We start from the raw sequence: 16,824 nt of genomic DNA, 5'->3' as shown, positions 1-16,824 counted from the left end.
CCTTTACAAATGCTAAGTAGTGTATATCTACGCTATAGTTAAAAACCTGCAGCTGTCCTGTGTCAGCTGACTCAGGTTAAGGGGCTGTTGACTTCCCGACCAAGCTCAAATGATCCTTCTTCACACTTGACCCTTCCTCTGCCTGCCATTCCTGATTGGGTGCTGTTTCCCTTGTAGATGATTTGGGCTCAAGGATGCCTTGAGCCCCAGGAGCCTGAGTCAGGTGTCTTATCATAGTGTAGATATACTCAAGGTGCTAGTAAGCTATGCCCAGTTTCTGATCTCTATGGCTACAGTCTTCTCCCCCATAACTGAGTCAGTGCTGCTAGGGCTGCTGCTGTCAGTACACACCTGGCCAGAGCTGCCTGCTTGCTTCTGCTTTTAGCAGGGCCAGACTTTTGGGCTTGATAGCTCCCCACCTTGCCATTTTTGGAGCAGAGGGTGGTAATTGCTCTGATCTGGCAAATACATAAGTGCACATTTACCCTCCTCTCCCCCAAAATTCTAGAGCCGCTGTTGGGACAAATCCAGTGTTGCTATCTCTAACTCTTGGTTATTAATTTCATTGTATGTGATATTTGGACAGAAGTGAATTCAGCATAATCTCTGCTGTCTAATATTAAACATTTTAGTTCTACAGCCTGTGAGGGAAAAATCTGAGTTGTACCCCTTGAAGTTTCAGAAGGCAAATAAGTTCCTTTACATTTACAATTTGATAGTCTCCTGCAGTAGCAGCCTAAGGCATGTTTGAACAAACACAGGGTAAATCTATGCTATAGAACCTCTACCAGCATAGCCAGAGTATTTTAGCTGTGTCATGTAACTGTAGGTTATGCTGCCATAGCTGTCCCTATAAGCACATCACCTCCCCAAACACGTGGCTAGGTCAATAAACCCTCTGCCCTTGACACTGCTGGGGTTAGCCTAGCTAGGTCAGCAGTAGGGGCTCTCTAGAGCCCTGCCTGACACCTTAACTGCAGGGTAGACCAAGCCTGCAGCTTTTACGGCTGTCTGGCTCGATGCATTATTCTGGAATCGCTGTTGCCCTCTAGATTCACACCTACCTTACTCCGAAACAACCCCCACTGCGCCGAGGGGCTTTGCTTGAGCCTCCCTCCTCGGCGGGGGGAAGTCTTCCCAATCATTGGGTAGGGGAGACAAATCTAGCCAATGGCGGGGTGGCAGGAGGAGCAGCTTCTGGCCAATCCCAGGGCGAGGGAGGAGCCAGGCTGAGCCTGCGTAGAGAGGCAGCTTCGCAGGGACCTCCCCAGGAAGTAGCCGCTGCGCACGTGGGTCCGGAAGGTAGGTGGTGGGGTTGCGGCTGCTGCTCTCGCCCGGGCCCGGTGCTGGTGCTCTGCCCGTGTCCACACTCCTGGAGCCGGGGTTCGTGCAGGCCTCCCGGGCGTGGTAACTTGGGGTGAAAGCTCTAGCGGAGCTGGGGCCTTTGGGGGGTGAAGTGGGGGAGCCAGCCACAGGCTCCTTGTGCCTGAACTGGGAAAAACTCTGAGGCTGGTCGGGAGGGGTGAGGGTTTGGGGAAGACTCTGAGTTAAGTGGTTTCTGGAAAAGGAGATTTGAGATCCCAGACACGGGGGATGGGGTTTAACCAGAGACACCTTAGAACGGGGAGTGTGTTAGATCAGAGGTTCTCAACCTTCACCGACTACCCTGTCAGGAGGTTGATTTGTCTTGCATACCCCCAAGTTTCACCCCTGGTTGAGAACCACCATGTTAGAGAGACAGAGACCAGCAGTTGGAATAACTGCTGTCCTAAAAGAATCACCCCTGAGGTTGCCATGCCATATGACTAAATATGTGTGCGTGGCATCTGTTCTGTTTTCTTTCATCTCATTCTCCTTCCTTCTCTTACCCTACAGGGTGAACAGTACTATGGGGCGCAAACTTGATGTACTTAAGAAGGAGAAACGTGGCCCAGGGCGCAAAGCCCGCAAACAGAAGGGAGCAGAGGTAGAATTAGCCAAATTTCTTCCCCCAGGTAAGCATCTTTGTTTCTGTATCCTTTTCTATGTTTTCTGCACACCCTCCCCACACACAATCATATCTGTAAGGGTTTCTAAATAAGGACATCATCCTGTTGTTTGTCCTCCTCTTGTTACCAGTTTCTTAATTTTCTGTCATCTTTGTTTGTTTCTAGCTACCGATAACAGTGGAAACAAATTATCCAGCCATGCACGAAAAAGGTGAGTGTACAAATACACAGAAAGAAAAGAAGTACTTGTGGCACCTTAGAGACTAACCAATTTATTTGAGCATGAGCTTTCGTGAGCTACAGCTCACTTCATCGGATGCATACCGTGGAAACTGCAGAAGACATTATATACACAGAGACCATGAAACAATACCTCCTCCCACCCCACGAGGTATTGGTTCATGGTCTCTGTGTATATAATGTCTTCTGCAGTTTCCACAGTATGCATCCGATGAAGTGAGCTGTAGCTCACGAAAGCTCATGCTCAAATAAATTGGTTAGTCTCTAAGGTGCCACAAGTACTCCTTTTCTTTTTGCGAATACAGACTAACACGGCTGTTACTCTGAAACCTGTCAAATACACAGATTAATTTCTCCTCTAGAGAGGGCAGAATCCAAGGCACTAGTTGCAATCTGGCACACCCAAGTCAGAGTGAGTTGTTAGGCCCTCTGATGTAAGAGGGTTTATATGTTCATTCATTCTTTGTTCGCTTTTCCATGTATTTTTAGAGCTGCAAAGAGGCGAATGGGGTCAGGAAAAACCCAAGCTAGGAAAAATCTGCTTCAGCTAAAGAAGCAAACAGATGAGGGGAGGATGGATGGCACCAGCGCAGGTATGTGTTTAATGAGTTGACTTCAGTCATTTAAAAGCATTTTCCTAATGAAGAGTTCTGGATGTAAGTTCTTAGCTCTGATTTTTGCCAGTATGTTTTAATGCCATTCTCCTCACTTTCATCCCCAGTTGTGAGCAGAGTAGAGTTTGGCATAGCTTAAGTCCTTTCAAGGAGTGGACATCTCTTTCTGCTGCCCCCAGCTGACCTCCAGGGCGTTGTGGGCATCTTTAGTAGCTAGGGTTTTAAACACACGAATTACACAGGACTAAGAAGCGCCTTGTAATCACCTCAACTTAATTTTGGCTCAAATTAAATTTTGTAAAACCTGGATTTTTAAAACTGCATCTCCTCAGTAACACTGGGAGCACATCAGACTTGTTTTCTGCTTTCTAAGCTGGTTCCCCGTAAAATACAGCTTCAAATGCAAAGGTCTCAGTCCTTGACCTCAGGGTGCACTATAACCTGGGATATGCTGAAGGATTTGGGAATTTTTGGGGACTAATCCAAAAGTGTAGAGAGAGATTTTCACAGAATCCAAGAACCACGTAATAATGAGGAGAATGAAGAGTTTGTATTTACGGCAGTGCCTAAGAGTATGTCTACGCCGCAGCTGCTGGCGAGCCTCCCAGCCCAGGCAGACAGAGTAGTGCTAGCTCTGCTCACTCTTGCTTGCTAAAAATAGCAGTGTAAACATTGCAGCACAGGTGGTGGCTCAGGTTAGCCCCCCAAGTCGGAGCCTGCCCGCCCTCCTGGGTCCGAGCTTGGGTGGTGGGTCTGAGTCATTCTCCTCCGTGCTGCAGTGTGTACGCTGCTATTTTTACTTGGGCCTAGGCTGGCAGGCACACTCCCAGCTGAAGTGTAGACATACCCTAAAGGTTCCAACCAAGATCACAACCTCATGGTGCTAAATGCCGTGCAGATATAGAGAAAGGCACTCCCCGATTCAGAGATTACAACCTAAACAGATGAGATGAACAAAAAAATACTGTGACCCCCATTTTACATCTTGGAAATTGAGACTGGTTAAGAGACAGACCGTCTATGGTGATGTCAGGAACTGAATCCAGACCTGCAGAGTCCCAATTCAGTGCTGCCTTCTACAAGACCATCCTTTCTTTAACCACTGTAAACCTCCCTATTTTTCACTACAAGTATAGGACCCGCTTCTGTGACCTTCCTTCCCTAATACAAACTCATACCACAACATGCATTTAAAAAAAAAAAAAATTTCCCTTGGGAGAAAGGAAGGAAGGGTTACTACATGTAACCAATGTTAGCTGCTCCACATAATGCATTGTGAAAGGTGCTCTGGTGTTATGCTGGGAGGTGTAGCATAAGAATCTAACTTGGAAATAAGCAAGAGAAATATCATAACAAATAGAATTTTTAAAAAATTCTGTATTAGACCTGCGAAAAAGGAGTGGGTATCATAAATCCCCATTGACTGTATATGAGGAAACTCAAGTACAGAGAATTAACTGGCCCTTCTAGCTAGAAGTTAGAATGCAGAATTCCCAGCCCTCTTATTCTGCATTGAACAGGACAAGATGGTTTTGGGGGTTTTTACAAATCATTAACCTTTTCTTCTGCCTGTAGCTGCAGAGCAGCCATCACTACAGAAGGGAGGAAAACACAGGGGGCCAGGGGAAGGAGCCTCTCGGCACCCTCAGCTTGGGTGCAGTGATAGCCGCTCAGTTTCACTAACTCCAGCCAAGAGATCGCAGCCTGCTGGGGATAATGAAGAGGAGCGTTTGGAGTTCAGTGAAAGTGAGGGAGATGGGGATGAAGATGCCTGGGAGAGACTGGAGGATGACGAGAGCAATGAGGAGATGATGGATGATTATGGAGCCTCGTCTTCTGAGGAAGAGGAGGTAGGAACTCCTGACTTTCATGTCACAGTAAACACTTGAGACTTCCCCAGCTGTGGGTATTGTGGGGTTCAGACACCAGGACCTTATCCCTGCAGATGGAGGAGGCCTGGGGTGGGTGGGGGGAGTTGAAAGGCTTTATCCCCATGCGAGAGAAACCTCAAGAGTGGAGATGGGTCCAGGCATAGAATACTTTCTCCTGCCTTCACCTGCTGCTGGTCTGTATGTGCTCTTGCATACAGTGAGTGGGTTTTACAGGGTCAGGAATGGGAGTGGCAGGGAGTTGCCATCTGATGCCATAGTCTCACTAACTCTCCCATGACTCTCTTAGCTACTGCCCATTGAACAAGCCGCCCGGAAGCAGAAGTCTGGCAGGTGAGCGTTTCAGGAGCTGGAAGCCAGCAGGTTCTCTCCTGGGCTGGGGTGAGGCTATGCCTTCTATCCCCCCACATTTCTAGCATGCCTAGATTCCAAAGCCAGAAGGGACCACTGTGGTCATCTAGTCTGACCCCCTGAGTTAACACAGGCCATAAAACTTCTCCAAAATAATTCCGAGTGCATGTTCCTTAGACAAACATCCAATCTTAATTTAAAAATTGCAAGTGGTGGAGAATCCACCATAACCCTTACTAAATTGTTCCAGTGACTAATTATTCTCACCATTAAAATGTACTCCTTATTTCCAATCTAGATTTGTCTAGCTTCAATTTCTGGCCATTGGATTGTGTTGTGCCTTTCTCTGCTGGGTTGAAGAGCCCATTATTACATATTTGTTCCCCCGTAGGTATTTATAGACTGTAATCAAGTCACCCCTTAACTGTCTCTTTGAGCCTATGTATTTAGCTTTAACAATCACTAGAAGGCAGGTTTTCTAATCCTTGCATCATCCTCATGGCTCTTCTCCGAACCCTCTCCAATTTATCACCATCCTTCTGGAAACGTGGGCACCAGAACTGGACACTTCTCTGTGGCACTTCTCACCTTACGTGGAGGGAGGGAGAGGATGGGAGGTTCCCGAGAGGATGGGAGGTTCCTATGCTTAAATGCAAGCCCTTCCCTCTCTTGTGCTCAGGGAGGGTCTCAGTGAGGATGACAGTGAAGAAGAGGAGGAGCGGGTGAGTGGCCGAAGCAAGGAGCAGGAGGACGAGGAGGACACAGACCTGCAGCTCAATATGGAGATAGATGAGCAATTTGTGTTACCCAGTGGTGAGGAGATCGAGAGAGAAAATATCCTTTCCTCTAACGTGTGTGTGGCCCACATAAGCTGTGTACACGGCACAGATGAGCATCCACACTCTTGCACAGAACCATGTTGGGTTGTTCATGTGTGTTGCATAGCAGAGGTGTATTGGTTATGATAGGCTGCACTAGTGTATCATGGGAGCCATACCACCTGCATGTGTTAGATCATGCTTGTGTGTTTGGGGGAGGGGGGAATCTAGCACACTCCAGCATAACAGCAGAGGCATTTGTGACACCATATGTGTAGCCTAAAACTCATGCACTAGAGGCACCTGTGCATTGCATGTCATGGTATGCACACAGTATTCACATTTGAGCAATGCCCAGGGTCATGTGACTCTCTTTTCTTGATTCCTTAACTGCCTCATTACCTGCTGAGCCACCTGACCTGCAGCTCATTCATCAGCGTATCAAGGACAACGTGGAGGTGCTGCAGGACTTCAGGGTGAAGCGGGAGGCGGGGCGTGCCAGGCAGGAGTACCTCGCATTGCTACGCCAGGACCTTGCTGCCTACTATTCCTACAGTGACTTCTTGCTTAAGAAGCTCATGGAGCTCTTCCCTCTCCCTGAGGTATGAACCCCGCCCAGGTCCAGGTATGCTTCTGGATTCACCCAGCCTACATCCACACTGACTGGTGTTCATCCATCTGCCCACCCCGTTCCCAGATATGGGCCTGAGTTCCTTGCCGCCTTCCCCTGTTCTTTCTCATTTTCTTTCTCTCCTTCCTCCCCTGGAGAATAGCTGTGATACCTGTATTTAAGAAAGGGGGAAGAAAGTGACCTGTGCGATTACAGACCTTGTAGTCTGACCTCAGAAGCATGCAGGGCTTTAGAGCAAATTGTGAAGAAAAGAATAATTAAACTTATGGTGGTAAATGGTCAAAAGTATATAATGCAACATGGGTTTAGCAAAGGCCAGACTAACCCGATTTTCCTTCTTTGAAAAGGTAACTGATTGCTTCCTTTTTTAAGATAAGGAAAGTGCAGTAGATCTAATATACCTGGGTTTCAGTAATGCATTTGACATGGGACGTTGTTAATTAAATTAGGAAAGATGGGGATCAGTCCAAGCATTGTCAGGCGGATAAGGAACTGGCTAAAGCGGAGAAGGCAACAAGTTGTGCTGAAAGGTGAACTATCAGACTGAAGGGGGGTTTCTGGTGGAGTTCCTCAAGGATTGGTTTTGGGACCTCTCATATTTAATATTTTTATTAATGACTTTGACGCAAAAAACAGAGTAATGAAATTTGCTTCTGATAAAGTTGGGAGACGTGGTCAATACGGAGGCGGTTCAGAATATTATACAGGAACAGGATGATCTTAAAAACCGGAGCAACAGAAATGGGATGAAATTTAATAGTACAAAGTGTAAGTTCATGCACTTAGGGTCCAATAAGAAGTTTTGCTATAAACTTGTTGCTCATGAGTTGGAAGCAACAGAGGAGAGAGACTAGGTGTGTGGGTCGATCACAGGTGACTGAGCCACCAACATGATGCGGCTGTGAAAAAGGCTAGGATGTGAGGCGAGGCATTTCCAGTAAAGATAGAGAAGTATTAATGCCATTATACAAGGCACTAGTGAGACCTCATTTGGAATGTTGTGTACAGTTCTGGTCACCCATGTTCAAAAAAGATGAATTTAAACAGGGAATGGAGGGCCTATCTTATGAGAGGAAACTGGAAGAGTTTGGCTTTTTAGCAAAACAAAGGCTGAGGGGATGTGATTGTGCTATACACATACATAGAGGGTAGACACCAGGGAGGGTGAAGAGCTATTTAAGTTAAAGGACAACATTGGAACAAAAACAAGTGAATATAAACTGGCTATGAACAAATCTAAACTGGAGATTAGAAGGTGGTTTCTAACTATCAACGGAGTGAGGTTCTGAAACAGATTCTAGAAGTTATGGGGGAACACGAGTTTGACAAATTTATCAATGGAATTATATAGGTCTCAGCAGTCCTGGGGGTTCCTTCTGGTTCATGTCAGACGTTTCTAAAATCTCATGCTTCAGGATTTCAGCTGGTCACCTGCAGGGGTCAGGAAGTGACACCCTCCCTGGCAACGTATTCTGTTTGTTTTTTTTCCTCCTTCCTCTGAAGCATCAGAGATGGCCACAGCTGGAGAAGGGGCAGTGGACAGGGTGGGCCAAGGCTCAGAAGTGGCATTGATCATTGTCTCTCTGGTGCTTGGCTGACTGGTTCTTGCTACATTCTTAGGGTCTAACTGATCACCTTATGTGAGTTTGGGAAGGAATTTTCCCCCAGCTCAGATTAGCAGTGACTTGGGGAGAGGGAGGGTAGGTTTGTCTTCCTCTGCAGCATGTGAATGCGGGTCATTTGCCAGGATTATCTGGGTATATCTCCTTTAATTGCTTCTCTGCCACTGCACAGGCCTCAGGCAGTGGTGCATCTTGGTTCCTCCTGTTCTCTGCCTGTAGCACACAACAGTCTAGTCTCCTGACAGTTGTAATACGTTGCTCTAATTTTGGTTGTTGGGCGTAGCGTGCAAGTACTGGGAGGGATTGCCCTGTGATGTACAGAAAGACAGACTAGGTGATCTGGTGGTGCCTTCTGGCCCTAAACTCTGACTCTATCTCCAGCTGGTTAACTTCTTAGAATCTAATGAGGTTCCTCGCCCCATGACGCTTCGTACCAATACACTGAAAACACGGCGACGAGACCTGGCACAGGTGAGCAAAGCATCATGGTCCCTCAACTTCTGTCTCAGTTATGGAGCAAAGATCTCACCCCTCTGTCTTCTTCCTTCAGGCTCTAATTAATCGTGGTGTGAATCTAGACCCCCTGGGGAAGTGGTCAAAAACTGGGCTTGTTGTCTACGACTCCTCTGTGCCCATCGGTGAGAAACTGACCCTCCCTTCACAGGGCTGAGCTGACTGACTCATTTTTTTGGCTGCTTCTCCTATTCTCATGTCTCTGTTCTTCAACCCCCACCCCAAGGTGCCACCCCTGAGTACCTGGCTGGACACTACATGCTACAAGGAGCTTCCAGCCTTCTCCCTGTCATGGCTCTGGCCCCTCAAGAGAATGAACGTATCCTGGACATGTGCTGTGCCCCAGGAGGCAAGACCAGCTACATAGGTACCTGACTGGAGGGGTGCGGGGGATAAAGGAGAGACCAAGGCTGTGAAGTTTGGGAGGAGAGCCTGGGGGAAAGAGGTCTGTGGGGACACCTGGGGGCAGGGAAATAGGGGGAGCTGGGGGATGGGTTGCTGGTAGGAGGGAGAGGCAGTGTGGGATCCACTGAGGAAGGAGGGGATTTTATTCCTGCTGCTGATTGGGAGGGGCAGGGGCTGCACGTTGGGTCTGGGTCTTGATCTTCATCCCCTGGCAGCTCAGCTGATGAAGAACACAGGCGTGATCCTGGCCAATGACAGCAGTGCTGAGCGGCTGCGCAGTGTGGTGGGGAACCTGCACCGTCTGGGAGTCACCAATGCTATCTTGAGCCACTGCGATGGACGCCAGTTCCCCAAGGTACGTAGCTGCTGCGTAGTTTCATGCTTGCTGTGTCCGTCACAAGGCTTCATGGAATCCAGCTGTGCTCTCCTTGACTCTGTGCAGCGGGTGGGTGACTCACAAGAAAGGAATGCACATGGGGTGGGGGAGAAGGCAATGGGGCATCTCTCTGCCCCCGTTTTCTGTTGTCTTGTTGTCCTGTCAATGGAATTGAGGCCAAGACCTCTGTCTTTCCACCCACCTCTAGGTGCTGGGTGGGTTTGACCGTGTCCTCCTTGATGCTCCCTGCAGTGGCACAGGTGTCATCTCCAAGGACCCTGCTGTCAAAACCAACAAGGTGAGCAGCCTGGGCACGGGCAGCTCAGGAAAAGGTGGGAAGGAGCTTGGGTGATTTGTGGTGCAGTACAGGGGTTCTCAGCCTTCTTCCTTCTGAGGCCCCCCGCAACATGCTATAAAAACTCCATTGCCCACCTGTGCCACAACAATTCTGTCAGTAGATTAAAAGCCAGAACCAGGCTGGGGTTAGGGGGTAGCAAGGAGAGTGATTGCCCAGAGCCCCACGCCACAAGGGATCCCCCACCAAACTAAGTTGGTTGGGCTTTTGCTTCTGCCCTGGGCCCCAGTGAATTTAACACTGGCCATGATCTCTGGTTTATTTTGGCGGACCTCTTGAAACCTGCTTGTGCCCCCGCCCGAGGGCTCCTGGTTGAGAACAGCTAGTGTAGGGTACAGAGTGAGATGTGAACTTGCCTGCAGACCATGGAAGAGCAGGGCTTCTGGACTCTTGTCCTTGCACCAAGATGCCTGGACCAGAGAAACCTGAAGAAATTGACCTGTCTCCCTCACACACACTGTCCTGGGACCAGATTTAGGGGTAGAAGCCCAGCTGAGTCCTGCTACCTCACAGCCAGTGGCTCTTGCTCTCATCACATCTCCATTCACAGCAGGCACAGAGGGTGCAGTGTGCTAGACCAGGGGAAGGAGTGGATCAGCATAGCTCAAGTGTTCTAACCCCCTCTGTGTCTCTCAGGATGAGAGGGATGTCCTGCGTTGTGCTCATCTGCAGAAGGAGCTGATTCTCAGTGCTATTGACTCAGTCAATGCTGCCTCAGAGACGGGGGGCTACATAGTGTACTGTACATGCTCCATCATGGTGAGTTCCCTTTGGGTGCCAGGCAGCTGGCCCATGTGCTGGGGGAGCTCTCATTTGAAGAGTCTCCACAGAGTCTGTCTCTAATGCTTGGTCTCTGGCAGGTGGAAGAGAATGAGTGGGTTGTGGATTATGCCCTGAAGAAACGCAATGTTCGCTTGGTGCCCACAGGGCTGGACTTTGGCAAGGAAGGATTCACCAGGTGTGTGTTAAGTCTCTGGGGACTGTGGGGAGGAGGGAAGCTTGCTCTGTTTTTAACCCTCAGACTTCAATAGAGAAACTAATATTTCCTCTCTTCTCTCTCCCCTCAGGTTCAAGGACCGTCGCTTCCACCCATCCGTCAAATCCACGCGGCGTTTCTACCCTCACACCCACAACATGGATGGGTTCTTCATTGCCAAGCTCAAGAAATTTTCCAATGCCATCCCCAAAATGCAGAAAGGTAACTGAACTCCAGAGCTGCCCTATGCTACCTTGCTCATGTACCGTGCTGGCTGGTTTGGAGCAGCAGAGAGCTCACCATCCAGGCAGCACTGTTTGCTCACCACAGCATCTTCTGCACTTTCCTTTCTGACTCATTTCCTCTTCTAGATGAGGAGTCTACTGTGGAAACAGCAAGTCCAGCGTCTGCTCCAGAAGTAGCTGCAGAGCCACAGCTTAAAAGGAAGAAACTTGAGAGGTTGAAAGTCACCACAGGGCAGAAGAAGCAGCAGCAGCCCCCTTCAAAGGGAGGTTCTGTGCAAAGGCATAAGAGGCCCTCTCCCCAGCGTCTAGGAGCTCGGCCACCTGCTAGGAAGCAGCACAGAGTGCACCGGAATGGACAATAAGAGGGACTGCCTCTCTGGGCTTTGGTGTCTGATTCCATGAGAGTTGCAGGGATGAGGCATTCTCCTTGAAGGCTGAAGGTCAGGGACTCTCCAAATTCCACCCATGTAGGGTTGTTTTTTGTCATCTTGTGCAGATGATTGCTTTAGCAGTGAGTGTCTGGGACAACTATTGCCCCTATAGAGGGAGCATTTTTTGGACTGTCTTCCCTTTATTCTTGAAGTCCAGTGTACTTCCCCCAGCATGGGGTTGGGGTGCTGGATTGATAGATCCTGATTCATTAAAGATTTTATACTTTGATCAAATTCTCTCTCTCTCCCCCTACATGTCTAAGGCAGGAATTTATTTTAGTGCAGTGTAACTGGACCCTGCAGTAAATGTTTAGCTGTAGCCACTTGTTCTTGTGCTGCACTGTGGCCTCTCCCTCTGAACTTGGCTTCCATTGTTCTGTCCTCCCATCACTCTTCCTCACTGCCTCTTTGCTTTCTGTCCTGCCCTTATTCTGACCTTCCTGTTTCCCAATCTTCTGTTGCCCACTCCAGTCACTTCACCCCTCCTTCCCAAACCCTTTCCTTGTGCCCCTTTCTTTCTCTCCTGGGCTAGTGATGGGGACTGCCGTACAGCTTGGTTCATTTGCCTCTTCACTCACCCTCCAGCTGTTGCGGCTCAGTAAGCGGGGCTAGTAAAGGATGGAAGGGAATTGCTTCTGCTGGAAGGCTACTAACCTTCGTACAAACCCCGGCAACTGCCCTATGCCTAGTACATGTCAGCCCAGCTCCCTGAGCTCTGGAAGCCCTTTCTGCGAGTAGACCTGCAAATAAGCTCATGCCTGAAGAGGGGAAAGTAGCTAGTTTTTCCCAGTCACAGCAGTGAGCAGGCCTCGTGTTGGAGGCAGTTTTACTAGTAAACTTTCTTCCTCTGCATAGATAAGGCTGCCCAGCCCCCTCTCCTAGATATCTGATGTAAGGTATTCTTCCTGCATGAGCCTGGTGTACAGGAGCCCTAAACTTAATTCTCATTGCTGCTGTTGCCTTGCTGTACAGCTTTCGGTGAGTTCCTGCCCTGATTCTCCTTCTCTAACCTTTGGACAGTCCCTCCACTAGCCTAACAGTGGGTGATGAAATCAAATTGATCCATGTCTGAAGTGTCCCCCTCCCATTCCCCACATACTGAGCTTTAAACAAATCAGTCTTCCTTTAGTGCCCTGTGGGATCATCCTCTAGGGCTCCTAGTGCCTTAAGCCGGGGGGGGGGGGGGTTTCCAGGACTTTCCTGGGGGGAGATGACCCAGTCCCCAACATAATACACCCCCATCAACACTGGTAATTGGGTCATGAGTTCCAGCTTGAGCTCTCCTGGGTTAGGTTCTAGCTGCAGTCAGGCCTGTGTGGATAGCAGATTTCTGCTGAAGTAGAACAAGATTTTTAGCTTAAACCTTGGCTCTCACCTTTTGGTTCCTGAATCTCTTTCTACATCATAGAGTTGCCCTGGGGGATTCAGTGCCACTGCAGTGAGGATTTAATCTTAAATGTCTAAATCCTGGTCTACACTACACACTCACGTTGGTTTAACTGTCACGAGGGGAGGTGAAAAATCCACATCCCTGAGTGATGCAGTTACACCCTCCTGGCGTAGGGGACCTAACTCCCAGTTTCTCCTATCAACATAGGTACTGCCTCTTCAGGAGGTGGAGTCCTATGCCAAAGGGAGAAGCTCTCCCTCCCATGTGGGTAGCGTCTTCACTAAGCACTACACTTGTGCACCTGCAGTGCTGTATGTGTAGACAAGTCTGCAGCACCAGGGCCTGTGAATCTTCTGCACCTAGACCAGGTGAGGCATCTCCTCCAGGATACTCTTTATCCTTTATGGGGCTGGGAAATGCCCACCTGAAGGTCTGAGACCTCCTGGTTACAAGTGATTCTAAGCCTTTGCCTGCTTGTGTCCTTTTCATGTGTGAGGCTCCTAAAGAATCTTCTGTGCACTGATGGAGCCTCAGACTCTCCTGGCAAGATTAGAGAGGGGGGGATGGTCTTGCCCAGGGTCACAGTTCAGTATAGGATCCAACATTTCTAAGGCCCAGCCTGCTCTGAATTAACCCAGTAGAACTCTATTCCCTTAAAGAGCTCGGAATAAAATGCAGATGTCCTGACTCCACCATGTAACTGAGCTTCTGCCTGCCCAGCTAATTACTGAATTATCTCCCCTCCCAGACTCAAATGTGTACATGCATTTGCCAGCAGTTCCTGTGCTATTGTCACACATATGATTAAACCTGACAGTTACGAATCCCTTGGCTGTGACTCCGGTTCCTCTTAGAATGCTGAACAACGGAATGAGGTGAGACTGAGCGAAGGGAAAAGGAGCTGAGGAGACCAAAATAGCCACTAAATCTAGTAGAGGATGACTTCTAGATCTCTTGTATAAACTGCTCAAAGGCCAAGATTGGTTTAGAGAAGCAATTTCTTGACACCTTAATTATTTCTTGGAACAGCTAGTGCTCGAACATTGAAGGGACGAGGCAGTTAAAATTTAAGTGACATACAGGGGTTTGTTCAAGGAGTAGCTGTAGTTGAACCATTAAGTAATAGTGACCGCATTATCAATGAGGTTTAACATCCCCAGGGGAGGAAAGAGCCCAAAGTGAGGCATGGTGATATAGCACTGTAGAAAGGGAGATATTAATAAAATGAAGCTAGTCAAAAAGGCTCTACCATCAAATGTACAAATGAAATCCTTAGGTTAATCAGGGAGGCTACCTAAGCAGCTACCATAAATAGCAGGGTAACCCCTAAATAAGGCAGGATGGCTAAAGGGCAAGGATCAAAGGTTTATTGAGCCAACCAGGCATCCTTCCAAATATGGAAATCCAAGCCCTGGAACCCAGCAGAAAGGAGCTGGAACTGCAGCAGGGACAAGGAAAGTACAAATAGCCCAACCCATCACCAGTGGAGAACATTTTTCAGTGTACGTTAAGCAGGGAGGCAGCCAGGGAATGGGGGGATATGCTGGCCTATCAAGAAATACACAGATTAAGGAATGTCAGGATGGCCCTGCCTGGAATACCCTCCTGCAGTAGGCCACAGCACTCTGTTTGCTTCCTTCAGAGTCCCCAGGAATAGTCCAAACATTCTTTCTGCATACAAATAGTCTTGAGGAGTTATTACAACAGCCACCCCCACGCATGTAAACCATAGCCCAAGTCTCAGAGCTGTAGTTCAGAGAGCACATTGCATAGAGTCTCAGCATGCCCCAGTTCTCTAGTGCAGCTTATGTCCCTCCCTACACCTCAGCCCTCTTTGGCTCAAATAGCCTGCAAGCATGTCCCCCTGCTGCTCTTCACCTTTAGCCATCTCACACATTCTCTGGCCATGACTCTCTAGCTGAGGAAGGCCAGCCAGCCCTTTCACTAGCTTCCTAAGCTTCAGCCCTTTTCAGCCTCCCGCCACTGACTTTCACTCTTGAAAGTCAGCAGGCTAGCCCCTCTCCTGGCTTTCTGAGAAATCCCCCCTTTCCCCAGGAGGGCTTGTAGAGAACTCTGCAGCTTTCCACAGAGACTGCCAGCCCTAGTTCACCAGGTCTCCCTCCTCCTAGGTTCTCACTGGTCCTTTATTGCCCTGCTCTTTTAATTGTACCTGTTCTGCCTGGCATAGGAGTGGTGGACCTGCGTAATTTACAGGGGCCAGCCATGCTGTGATGAGGACATTGTGGAGATGCATATCATTTCTTTGGCTCAGTCTTTACTGCAGAGGATGTTGCGAGATACTTGTTGTTTTGTGGTAATAACGCTGAGGCTCTGTCAAAAATTAAAGCTGCAAAAGAAAAGATGCTGGAGCAAACTGAAAAATTAACAAGCAACTGGTTAACTGGAGAGGATGATAGGTTAAAAGAATATTGTTCAGGCTGCAAAGTCAAGAATACATAAATTAGGAAGTGCCATAATTAAGGTTGCCTGCTTGACTTTAATTCGCATGCCCCCTCCTGCCCCCCCCCACTTAGGCAAATGCATTATGGTGCATTAATTATGTGATCACATACTATTATTTCTATAGGATCCCTGGCCTCATTCAGTGCACACAATGGACCTGTTCTGTGTGGTGAAGGAGACTACTGTCTGTAGGACCCCATGTCTTATTTGTTGCAGAAATTAGGTGTGTGAAGAAGGCAAAGGATTGCAGGAAGAGAAAGGATGGTCTCATGGCAGCTGAATACTGCCCTGGAGAATTCTATTCTTGCCTCTGTGTGATGCTGGGCAAGTCACAGCAACCAGACTTTTCACAGCTGGTTACTAATTGTGTGCTCCTCACTTTCTGGGTCTCATTTGCAGAAGTGCTGGACTTTGAGCAGTGTAGCTCTAAGTACTCTGAAAAATCAGGTCCTAGGTGTCTCAAATGGGGTACCTAAAATTAGTGGGCATTTCTGATCTTAAACTCTGTGCCTTAGTCTCCTGTCTGTAAAAGGGGGATAAAACCCCTTCATCTCACAGGGCTGTTGTAAAGTTTGTGAAGCATTTGGATATTATAGTGATGAGAGCTGCAGAAAAGCCCAAGAGGAAATAAATAATTTTTGTCTTCAGAGCAGGGTTTGAACAGTGTGCAGTGAATGAGGCCTGGGCCTGTACACGGAGTAAATAAAATATACAATAGCTGCTCATTTAGTGAGCACCCTCCATGCTGTGCATTGAATGAGACAGGGGTCCTGTGGGGGGGGGGGGGAAGCATGTGATCATGTCACTGAAGACTGAATCTCCAGTTTGCAGGGGGAAACTGAGGCACAGGGATTAAGTGACTTGCCCAAGGTCACCCAGCAAGTCAGTGGCAGAGCTGGGTATAGACCCCCCACCGCCCCCCAGTTCCTCTGAATCCCAGTATAGTAAAGGTAATACTCAGAGCATAGTCATAAAGGCAAGACTCAACAGGTGAGTTAAACAGCCATTTTGGGGTGGGAGGTGAAAAGCTGCGGTAACAGCACATCTCATGGGCTAGAACCCACTTCATCAAAGCTTATGCCCAAATAAATGTTAGTCTCTAAGGTGCCACAAGGACTCCTCCTTGGTTTTGCTGATACAGACTAACACAGCTGCCACTCTGGAACCCAGCACCAGCATGTCATTGCATAGACAAAATCTCAGCTAATCATCTGCCTAGCCATCATCAGCTGGCGACTCTCTCTAGGCACCATGGGGATGGTCTAGATGGAGCTGAAAGTGGATAAGCTTGGAGAGGGAGGTTCCCCTAGATTTCAGTGTAGCAGAGGAGAAAGCACCCAGGGCTTGTAGGAGAATCAAGGCTTTTGTTGGCGAGAAGGCAGGGGCTGGATGTCTCAATAATTCATAGGACTGTGGAGAGCCTTGGAGGCAAAGGCAGATTATCCAGCTCATCGCTGCCTCCTGCAGGGCCTCTTGCATCTGCCGCTGGCCACTGCCAGGGACAGGATACGAGGCTG

The 16,824-nt window shown here is 48.5% G+C and overlaps 1 protein-coding gene across 3 annotated transcripts; it reads left to right on the top strand.

Moving 5' to 3' along the window:
* Positions 1–1,227: 1,227 nt before the first annotated feature.
* Positions 1,228–13,668, top strand: NOP2 (NOP2 nucleolar protein). Of its 3 annotated transcripts, none has more exons than XM_084617198.1 (17): positions 1,228–1,302; positions 1,876–1,994; positions 2,154–2,199; positions 2,718–2,821; positions 4,418–4,692; positions 5,021–5,064; positions 5,762–5,916; positions 6,303–6,502; positions 8,535–8,624; positions 8,704–8,791; positions 8,893–9,033; positions 9,287–9,426; positions 9,656–9,745; positions 10,439–10,561; positions 10,663–10,760; positions 10,870–11,000; positions 11,150–13,668. In XM_084617198.1, exons 2-17 carry the CDS (start codon positions 1,889–1,891, stop codon positions 11,383–11,385), a joined length of 2,067 nt encoding a protein of 688 aa, XP_084473324.1. In that variant the 5' UTR covers positions 1,228–1,302; positions 1,876–1,888; the 3' UTR covers positions 11,386–13,668. The 3 variants fall into 3 exon arrangements, with proteins under 3 accessions (XP_084473324.1, XP_084473323.1, XP_084473325.1); XM_084617197.1 differs by having other exon boundaries at positions 1,289–1,383; XM_084617199.1 differs by having other exon boundaries at positions 1,295–1,407.
* Positions 13,669–16,824: the final 3,156 nt, after the last annotated feature.

This window comes from Lepidochelys olivacea, assembly GCF_965140295.1.
Source record: "Lepidochelys olivacea isolate rLepOli2 genome assembly, chromosome: 1".
Taxonomy (NCBI): Eukaryota; Metazoa; Chordata; order Testudines; family Cheloniidae; genus Lepidochelys; species Lepidochelys olivacea.
This window is presented reverse-complemented; position numbering and strand designations above follow the sequence as displayed.